The 10212-nt window shown below is 35.9% G+C and overlaps 2 protein-coding genes across 5 annotated transcripts; one reads left to right on the top strand and one right to left on the bottom strand.

The window, feature by feature from the left end:
• The first annotated feature begins 569 nt into the window (after window positions 1-569).
• On the top strand, window positions 570-1820 carry LOC111911182 (F-box/kelch-repeat protein At3g06240). The gene has a single exon (XM_023906964.3). The coding sequence runs from the start codon at window positions 712-714 to the stop codon at window positions 1717-1719; it is 1008 nt and encodes a 335-aa protein (XP_023762732.1). The 5' UTR covers window positions 570-711; the 3' UTR covers window positions 1720-1820.
• Window positions 1821-4262: 2442 nt separating this feature from the next.
• LOC111911240 (uncharacterized) lies at window positions 4263-9783 on the bottom strand. Of its 4 annotated transcripts, XR_002856801.2 has the most exons (11): window positions 9033-9783; window positions 8769-8885; window positions 8161-8280; window positions 7988-8085; window positions 7711-7881; window positions 7505-7621; window positions 7342-7438; window positions 7207-7268; window positions 6996-7122; window positions 6714-6903; window positions 6224-6363 (listed from the first exon to the last, which is right to left on the bottom strand). XR_002856801.2 is itself a non-coding variant. In XM_042897691.2 (9 exons), exons 4-8 carry the CDS (start codon window positions 7240-7242, stop codon window positions 4711-4713), a joined length of 609 nt encoding a protein of 202 aa, XP_042753625.1. In that variant the 5' UTR covers window positions 7243-7268; window positions 7342-7438; window positions 7505-7633; window positions 7711-7848; the 3' UTR covers window positions 4263-4555; window positions 4674-4710. The 4 variants fall into 4 exon arrangements, 2 of the variants coding, with proteins under 2 accessions (XP_042753625.1, XP_042753626.1); XR_002856803.2 differs by lacking the exon at window positions 8161-8280; XM_042897691.2 differs by lacking the exons at window positions 6714-6903; window positions 7988-8085; window positions 8161-8280; window positions 8769-8885; window positions 9033-9783 and adding exons at window positions 4263-4555; window positions 4674-4800; window positions 5644-5690 and having other exon boundaries at window positions 6055-6363; window positions 7505-7633; window positions 7711-7848.
• Between the last annotated feature and the right edge of the window lie 429 nt (window positions 9784-10212).

The following is a 10212-nucleotide window of genomic DNA, read 5'->3' as shown; positions in this document are numbered from 1 at the left end:
TTTACAGAAGCAAAGTAATCAAAACAGAAATTGATCAAAGCAAATAATCAAAACAGAAATTGATCAATAATTCATCCTAACTAGAAGCAAAATCGAGACAAATAAAAATAGAGAAGCAAAAAGCAAACATAAACTTAACAATTGGAATCCAGAAGCAAATAGAAAACTTAAGAATCAGAATCAAAATCGATAATTTTGCATACCTTGCAGGTCGCCGGCGACGATGGAGGAGGTGCAGGGAGCCGGCGATGGTGGACGATGCGACAACAGAACTGGAGGTGGAGCCCTAGCTGTGTTTTCGATTTTTTTTTTTGATCGTTCTTGTAATCTCGTTCCAAAGTTCCAGAGACAAAAACGTGTTTTTAAAAAAAAAAAAAAAAACAATAATATTAGTATTAAAATTAAGGTAATACCATTTTGGTAAATATTTTTGAAACAATAATAATATGGTAAATATTTTTTTCCCTTAACACTATTATGGTTAAAAACTCTATCGTTATGACGTTATCTATAGATTAAAAAAAAAGTTGTGTACAAATACCTTAGAATGAATAGATGGGTGTCGAATTTGGTTGTGGACTGATGAAAATAAAAAGCCTGATCCAATATGTGCACCTTTATCTCTAATTCTAATTCTATAAGTGAACCTAATTGTAATCTCAGATCCAAATATACACTTCTAAGTCGAAGAACATAGAAGGAAAAACGAAAATGGTTTCACCACGATCACGACACCCAACTACAATGGAGAACCTCCCTGGCGAAGTTTTATCAGACATATTCATCAGGTTATTGGCAAAACAGCTTGCTCAAATGAGGTGCGTTTGTAAAGATTGGAATGCTCTGTTATCTGAATCCTCCTTTGTAAAATCCCACCTCCATCGTTCTATGCATATCAACCAGAAGATTCTTACGTTCTTCGGTGTTAGGGCTGACTGTACTTCATTCACTGCAAGCCCCTTTTCTTCTCCCGCTATCGAACTCGACAATTTCTTCAAATTCCCCGTTAATCTCGAATCTCAACCTGCACGTTGTTTTGGCAATGTCGTTGGATGTGTGAAAGGGTTAATATGTTTTAAGTATGAATCAGGTGATGATTATATCGTTTGTATTCAGAACCATTCTCTCTCCGCTTTCTTAACTCTTCCGCCATGTTCCATGGGCTCCTCCTCTGAATCAAGAAATATCAATTTCCTGTTTGGGTATGATCCCAAAACCGATGATTACAAAGTTGTTAAGCTTACAGAGCTTTTCGACCCACGAAGAATAGCACCAGTTGAGGTTTATAGCCTGAGAAAAGGTAAAGGTTCCTGGGAGTTGGTATCTCAAAGAATTCCATCACACCTGCAATGCATTAGAGATCTAGATTTAGTTTGTGTAGATGGGCATGAAGGCCATCTTCATTGGTTTTGTTATACTTATATTGGTGGGAAGTTGACACAATTGATATTGGCATTTGATTTGTGTTCAGAGAGATTCAAGGAGATACCTTTTCCAGATTCTTTAAGAACATGTTGCTTTGGAGATCGGTTGAATGTGGTGGGAGTTTTGGGTGGAAAGGTTTGTGTGATGTCGAGGGTAAGAGATACCGATTGTGAGGTGTGGGTGATGGATGAGTATTCATGGGTCAAACTTCATGTGTTTTCAGGGTTTAGTGGTGGTGATAAAATATTTCCATGTGGAAAGTTGTTGAGTATGTTGACAGTCTTGTTTGGATAGCACCTACCAATAGATTGAATAATTGAAGAGACATCATGATATGTAAAACTTCAATTCCTTACTGTCTATCAATTTTGATTAAACCCTAATTTAGATGATAAAAGTTGTTTTTTTTAAAGAAGCCAAACATTTGTAGACTATGCTTTGGAGTTTGTATTATTTTCGTCTTCAAGTTTTTTATAGTTTGGTTGGGTTCGTGTTTTAAATTTTAATTAAACCCAAATATATATATATATATATATATATATATATATATATATATATATATATATATATATATATATATATATATATATATATATATTAATAAATTATTAGTCTCATTGTGGAGGCGAAGCTTTTATTTTAGATTGGATTGTATGTATTTGGTTGTTTGCACTGAAGTAGTAAGATCTAGATTATTTATTGGAAGTTGATATTTGTTAAGGAACTTTGAAGGAAACTTCTCTCACTGTCAAATAGGAAGGGAAACAAAAAATTTACGGAAAATTATGCAAAGGCCCTACTATGTATTTCAACTTTACATTTTCAGTCATTAGAGTTTTTTTCGTACCTTTTAAAGGAACAAACTGTTTTTTGTCGAGTCGATTTGATCACTTTTGACAAAATAAAGGGGTAACCTAGTTACACATTTGCGACACATACACATAAAATATCTCTCTCTCTCTCTCTCTCTCTCTCTCTCTCTCTCTCTCTCAAAAAGGTCTAGTAAGAACAACCCAAGAAGATCCTGTTGCAGGAATGGAATGGAACAGAAAAAATGATAAAATCTCATCGGATAAAATCATAAAAAGGTAAGAGTTATAGCAGAAGTACACACCCATGAACAACTTGAATTAAGAAGGCATGGAGCGTTTCTCTTTGGCCTAGAAGTTGGCTATAGCTGACAGTGAGGGTGCAAACGAGCCGAGCCTGGTCAGGCTTGACTCGGGCTCGTTTAAGTTATACGAGGCTCGAGGTCGAGCTCGGCTAGATTCAAGCTTTCTTGTAGTGAGCTTGGCTTGACATCGTAAAGAATTATATAAGATTGGCTCGGGCTCGAGCTCGGCTCGTTTTTGTCTAACGTGCCTAAATGAGCTTAAGCTCGGTTTATGCTCGTTAAGAAGCTCGTTTACTAATACCCTAAATCCCTAATTCTCCAAATATTATTTATTTTAATATATATATAAAAATAATAATCAATCATATTATATATAGGCTCGTTTAGGCTCGCGAGCCTAATCGAGCTTAGTGACATAGGCTCGAGCTCGAGCTCGTTTAATAAATGAGCTTAATATTAAGCTCGAGCTTGGCTCGGGCTCGTTTAAAATTGGTTTCGATTCGAGCTTTTACTGAGTCGATCTCAAGTAGCTCACAAGTAGTTTGGCTCGTTTGCACCCCTAGTTGACAGCACCTCTACACTTCCACCAAAGTTGCTATGACTAGTCTTAGGTGTTGTTTGTTTTTTTAAGAAAAACACTTCAGACCACTTATTGTTATGCCGCACAACACACGCGCAACACTTGGCCTTTTGCAGCTGTGCTGCGTGGTGCAACACTAAACCAACTGCTTCAAATCTCTTCGCGCCTTACTTTAACTTACTGCAGCAGTCTGCAGACGTTAAAAAACAAACAAACTTTTTATTAAATGTTGCAGCTGTTTGTTCCACCTCTGCTGCTATAGAGGATTGCAAATATGGCCTGCAGACTTCAGGCATTTTCGCTTCAAAAAAACAAACAACACCGGCTTTTCAACAACTTTCTCAGTCTTCCCCGTTTCATCATCTGTCTTTTTCTTTGGGGATTTGGACTTGGACTTTTTCGAGCTTTCAATCACAATATCCTCAGAGTTCTTCGACTTCATGGATCTCTTCTTCTTCTTTGATCCATCATCTGGTAACAATACCCCAACAGTCTCATTTGGATTAACACCCTTCAAGTAATTGACCAACACAGGATGTGTAGGATCAATTTTCTTTAGCATCGCATCAGGGATTCTTCCAATAACCGGAAACTCATCTTTGTCATCCTCCACAGACTTAGGAAAATGATACTTGTTGAATTCAGCAGTTGGTTCATTGTCAGGAACCTGAATCCCCTCCTTCTCGTATACAAACTTCAAGATCAAACTCCAATCACTACTAGAAAAACAGTCTTTTACAACGCGCAATGCGTGTCGTAAAACGCTCAGACGACGCACAAATGCGTGTCAAGGAAGACCCTGTCATAACGAGAGACGACACGCTTTTGTGCGTCGTCTATTTATGACGCGCATTTATGACGCGCAGTTATGACATGCAATGCGTATCAAGGAAGGCCTTGTCATAAAGGAAGACGACACGCATTTGCGTGTCGTAACCTTACGACGCGCGTGTTTATGACACGCAATGCGTATCAAGGAAGCCGTTGTCATAAATGAAGATGACACGCATTTGCGTGTCATAAACTTCAGTAACCATTTTCGATATGCATTTACGACGCATCTTTACGATACTCATTTACGCATAATACAAAAATAATTAAACAAATATATACCAAAACAATCACTTTCATCCAATAACATCATGTCAAAAAATTGTAATGCATTAATATTAAGGGGATTTAAATGTACATTGTTATTAAGAGGTTTTCCCTAACTATATAACCTAATACTACATTGCTATTAAGGGACACCTTCTGCAATGTAATGCTATACAAACTAAAAAGATATACACAAAGATGATAAACATAAAATTCCAACTAAGTAGAGTTGCATCTTGCCTTTCATAATTCTTTAAGACTAATGAACCCCTGCTCCGATAATTCTTGTGATATGATATTTGATCCATGTGGTGTTCCGGGTTCCATTAAAACATGTTCTGCATTGAAAATATTTGCATAAGTGTGTATCGTTGCAGAATTGCTTGCTCTAACACAACACAAAGATATTAGCCACTTTTTTTGCATCAGAAAACAAAATGAACTTAACAAACCTACCATATCAAGAGAAGTCATGAATGAACCTGTATACACTCTAACAACAACTACTCCATGTTCCAGCTGTAAAATAGGAAGAGCCTTTCCAGTAGCAATCATCAGTTCCATTACAGGTGTCCACCCTAATCTGAGATTTACAATTTTCAAATCATAAATCCAATTTGTCAAAAAGAAATACATAATTAGCAATCTTATTTACTTTGAAAAAGATAAAACAATATGCATATAGATAGCTTCTGAGTTCTGAATTCCCTTAAAATGTTAACATATGCTAGGGTAAGATACCACTTATCAAAAGGGAAGAAGCAACTAAGCAAAATAGATTACATTGCATACCCGTTAATCATAAGTACAACAAGACTCCCACGTTTAATTGGAACATAGTTAGTGTCCTGAAAAGACATTACTCTTCCTCCCCATCTTTAGTGCAATTTCAAGAGGCACTAGGAATCAAGTACAATACCCACTTCATAAAGACATTATGATCAAAATGGAGAGAGTATAGTGCAACAAGGTTGGTTGAAACTAAGGAAAGGAAATTTTTTACAGGTTGTATTTGGAAGATAATTAGGCGGGAAGATAATGTGGTAAAAGAAAATTTTCTATAAATGAAATCTACACATGATTTTAAGTTTTATATCATTTTAGTATCCACGATAGTTATCTTGAATTTCTTCATCTTAGAAGGCAAATAGAGAATAAACATGACATAATTAAGCAATAGCAACACATAAAAGCTTCTTAACTACATACACTATTCTCTTGATTCCATTTTAATACAACATCAAAATTCAAGGGATACCTAGTAGAAGCTCTCTTTAGGGAACAACTCAAAATCAACCAAAAAACCACAAACATATGACATATCATTCATTCAACTACTTTTCACTTTTCAATCACATAAATAATTCCCTTTCAAATCACACACACAAATGAGGCAAAATTCAGTGTGTACTAATTAAGTACTAACCTCTTGTTCAGCTGGTTTTCCTTCTTCATTTTTTGAGTTTTCATCACCTGTAATCAAACATAAATTAATATAGTTTGAAACCAATATTTTAAATTAATATAATTTCTTCTACAATACCTCCATCCTCAGGCAAATCAGAAGTCCAAAGTGTGATGGAGTTGTGACAGGCTCTCTCTCTCTCTCTCTCTCTCTCTCGAGAGAGAGAGAGAGAGAGAGAGAGAGAGAGGAACGATATTGCAAATGCAAACAAATAGCATATAAATTATAATATATATCATTACATTCCATCAAGTGATGAAAAAATACCCCTCTACTCTATGGAATAGAAATCATTCCTATATTGCAAATGCAAACAGAACTTAATAGAAAAAAGACAGGGTGTTAAGAAACAGAGAAAATTTGTAAACGGACCTGTGGGAAGAGGCCATCTACACAATTGTAATGTTGGTTCAAGTGCTTTTGTGAGCCAAGCAAGCTCTGGCTTCCACTTGTTGCTGATTGCATCTTCTTCATCAGAATTGTATTTGTTAACCTTAGAATTCGACTCTGTTTGGTTGTCATGTTGAGGTATTCTATTTCTAGGTGATACAGATGCATCATCTTTTGCATCTTTCATGTTTGGATCTTCTACTTTTGGCCATTGTGATTGAAAGCGTTTGATGACATTATATACACGGGAGTTATAAGGTTCCCTTTCCTTTATAACCTTGGAACTCAAATCTGCAGCACCAAAAGTGAATGATATAAAGATTGAGAAAATAGAAATACAAACGCAAAATACTGTAATATGTTCTAAAAGTTTCCCCCTGAGATCATTATGAACTCATTGTTCTTGATCTTTGAAAGTTGTATCTGATAACTTTGCTTTTAAACTGATGTAGACATTGTTTTTTGAGCACCAAAATCGTTTATACTAAGTACACCCCACTTAAAGGAGCTATAAAATGAGACTATGAGAGTGACTTATTGTTTGTTTAATAATGCTCGACTGAAACTGCATGCCAAATGATAGGCTATTTATTCTGTTGAAATGTGCAAGTAAGCTATGTTTGTTTAATAATGAAAATTACTACTGTATAGGCGATGGCAGAAATTGGAAAGGCTTCAAAGCTTGAGGCTTGTTCACTGCCCTCTGAAGCAGGGATATATAAGAAGGGTCAATGGGAGGAGATCTTTTTCAAATTGAAGGACTCCAAAAGCTACAGACAAACTGTCAGCACTATTTCTAGTTCATGTAGCACAGCTGCTACTCCAAGAAACCTAATAATTTGCATCATATGGTATGGATGCATTAAAAGTTAACACAAAAAATGAAAAAAAAAAAAAAAAGACAGAAATACCCCTCTCCATACCTGCAACAGATGGTGCTGCTTCTTTTGCTTCAAAAGCTTCACGAGCTTTAGATATATCTATTATTGCATCACTCATATACAGGCGAAGAATATTCGACTCCTCAAGATCAAGAAACGTGTTGTGAACCTGAATAATTTTGGTTTAGTTCATTTAATGTTACTGTTAGAAAGATTTTATAAAAATAACAAGATTTAACAAAAGAAAATCTACCTTGGATTCATATGCAGATAAGGTATTATGTATCATTCCTCAGTTTTATTGACTTTGGAAGACTGTAAAAGAGAAAAATAGGGAAGTTGAAAAAGAAAGCAATCATGATTAGAAATATACAGCAAAATAACAAACCTTCAAAAAAATTTGAACAGCTTCCCGTAATTCCTCTGTGGATACTAGGCTGGAAAATTTTGCTTATTACCGCAGGAAGCCTCAGCTTTGTTTCAACCTGTGTAACACAAAAAAAAAGTCAAACATTGACTAATTGGATATACATAAAAAGAAAAACATTCACCTCATCCATGTGACAGACGTTGCACTTATCAAGATCCTTCCATTTAACATGAACATGGCTATAACCAATTGGCATGCTGAGTAAGCTCCCTGATATCATCTTTGAATTTGATGTCCCCTACAAATACCACTGATTAAAATAATAATAATAATAATAATAGATATTTCAGTTTCCTAATACAGATAAATTCTAGGTGAACTACTTACCTGTATAAGTTTCAACACATGAGGATCAGAAAAATCAAACATATCAGCACCTGACTTGAAGACGCTCATAGATTCACCTTCACCCTGTGACTCATCATAACTACTTGAATGTATTTTTCTTATTTTTTCATAAATTTTATTCCAGCATGATGAAGGATCTGGACCATCAAACTGCATGACAAAACAGATATACAAAGATTATAATGTTGTAATAAGAAAGAAAATGGTGTGATAGAAAGAAATGCAAGTATGTTATTGCATTTAGAATTAGCCCTACCTGATATCCATCATCTGTTGTAACTCTAAACACAGGTTGGGTTTTTGTGCAAGTATCTCTCAACACTTCCATCTTATATACAGAAAATACACTTGGATCTGAAATCAAGAAAAACAAGAGATGTTAAAGGAAAGAATCAGGTTAACAAAGAGAAACACCACACTTAACTCAACCTGCTGATATTATCAAGTGTGTGTTCATCATTGAATAAAATCAGCAGGTTGGATCTGAAATCAAGAAATATATACTTGTCCCAACTGTCTTGGAACAGAAGGTGAAGTGGCTGCTGATACCTGCATATTTGTTTACTTGTTATGTTAACAAATCTTGTGCATAAAGATGATACCTTCAATCTAAGAAGATAATCTTCCAAAAAGGCTCAACAGATTCTTTAATTATTATACGAGCTGCCTATAATTGTAGGAATTAAGAAAACTAGATTTGACCAGGGATATAGTCAACCTAAGAAGATAATACATATAGAAATTATAAATACATGATGAATCCATTTCAATGTTTTATTCAGCCATTTCACCTGAAACATGAAGCTACAAAGATGAGACACGTTCACAAAAAAAATATAATTTGTTTAGTGAGTTTTAAAAAATCATGAAACGGGTTCTTTGGTGATGAAAAGCATCTTATACTACAAGAGGTTCAATTAAGAGTTGGCTTAAAGAATAACTGAAAAATCATCTTTGAAGACTTCTATAAAAAGTTGAGGAGAGATGAAACTAATTCTTAAGTTGCAGCTGATTATGTACATAGTGAAAGTACTAACCTGTTCATAAACAGGGAAAGATATCCATTTTGGAAATCACTCTAAAATTGGAGGCGGATGTGGCGAAGGATAAGATCGTCGCCATTGAAAGCACTCTAAACTTTGCAGAGAGCACTCCTTTGAACAACATGGGACAGATTTAAGTGATATCAACAGCTTCTCAAAGGGCTTTATAAGATGAGTATCAAAATGAAATCGAATAGGGGAGATTCTTTGACAAAATTGATATTTGAAAACGAGTCACAAAAAAGAGATGTGCAATACCTTGAATTCAGCAGAAGTCTTGGAGGATTCTTAGATGGATCACTTACAGGATACTTCGTGACCTAGCTCTTTTGGTTGTGTAATCGAACCGAGCATCGAGCTTGATTGCAGTTGATGGATAGGCAATACGAAGGAGGGGGGGAGAGAAAGATGAATAAAATACATCGCTTCTAATTTCGTCTCCTGTCTCGATCTAAGATACGAACCTCAAACCAGGGAAAAACGAAAAACCGCAGAAATCGCTTGAAAACAAAATCAAATCCACCTGGTGGAGGGGAAGAAGGACCAGAAGGTGAAGGTTGGAGGTGGATGAGGGGGCGGAGACCCCTTGTCCATTTCGTGAAGACTGGTGAACGATGGAAAGCGAGTTTAGGGTAGAGGAGATCATGAGGCGCGTTTTCTAAGAGGGAAGAAGACATCTGATCGATTAAAGGGAGAATGAAGGTATGGATTTTGGAGGCTGTGGTTGTTGATCGATAATTAAGAAAGGGAAGAACGAGATGCAGGAAGGGTTTGAACATACCATTTTTACGATCTCTTTTAAGCATGAGAAATTGTTGTGAGCTCTAAGAATTATGTGAGGTCCGGTTCAAAGCCCCAATATCTTTATTGATTATGTGAAGATGGGCCATATACGAAGATAAAAGATGAAGCCGGACCATATCTAAAGAATTTTGGGCAAAGTTATGGTTAGTTCTGATTAAAAGAGTATCTATAGATATCAAAGCGGCCATGGATTTGCAGAGCTTCATTAATCAGGTCAAGGAAAAAAAGCAACATGCATAGACGACACGCCTTTTATGCTGAGTGCCCTCCGTGTTTTTATTTTTTTTGTTCCGACACTAATTTTAAGGGCGAGCAAAAATGTCCTAAATCCTTCAAATCTTATAAGAGATGACATTATTTTTAGGGCACACGCTTTTGCGTATCGTAAATCACCGCGTGTCATGGTTCGCGCATCATTAAAGGCCTATATTCTAGTAATGAATACCTTGCACACGAAATGCCCTTCACGACATTCGTGTTTTCCACACTTTTAATGAACTCTTTCCATAACTGAGTGGCAAAGTCCACACTCAGATCGTAGTACAACCCCATGACCATTGCATACACTTCCAATCTTCCTTTATCAAGACCAACACTTCGTCCAGTAAGGCAAGGAAGGTAAATTCCAAATAGG

This window comes from Lactuca sativa, chromosome 8 (genome assembly GCF_002870075.4).
Source record: "Lactuca sativa cultivar Salinas chromosome 8, Lsat_Salinas_v11, whole genome shotgun sequence".
In the NCBI taxonomy this organism is placed as follows: domain Eukaryota; kingdom Viridiplantae; phylum Streptophyta; class Magnoliopsida; order Asterales; family Asteraceae; genus Lactuca; species Lactuca sativa.
This window is presented reverse-complemented; position numbering and strand designations above follow the sequence as displayed.

Coding starts and splice junctions, on each gene's coding strand:
- LOC111911182 (XM_023906964.3), top strand. CDS start 712: ATGGTTTCACCACGATCACGACACCCAACTACAATGGAGAACCTCCCT.
- LOC111911240 (XM_042897691.2), bottom strand. CDS start 7,242: ATGATACATAATACCTTATCTGCATATGAATCCAAG. Junction 5,691..6,054: donor TAGATGGCCTCTTCCCACAG/GTCCGTTTACAA, acceptor GTTTGATTACAG/GTGATGAAAACTCAAAAAAT. Junction 4,801..5,643: donor GAAAACCAGCTGAACAAGAG/GTTAGTACTTAA, acceptor TGTAAATCTCAG/ATTAGGGTGGACACCTGTAA.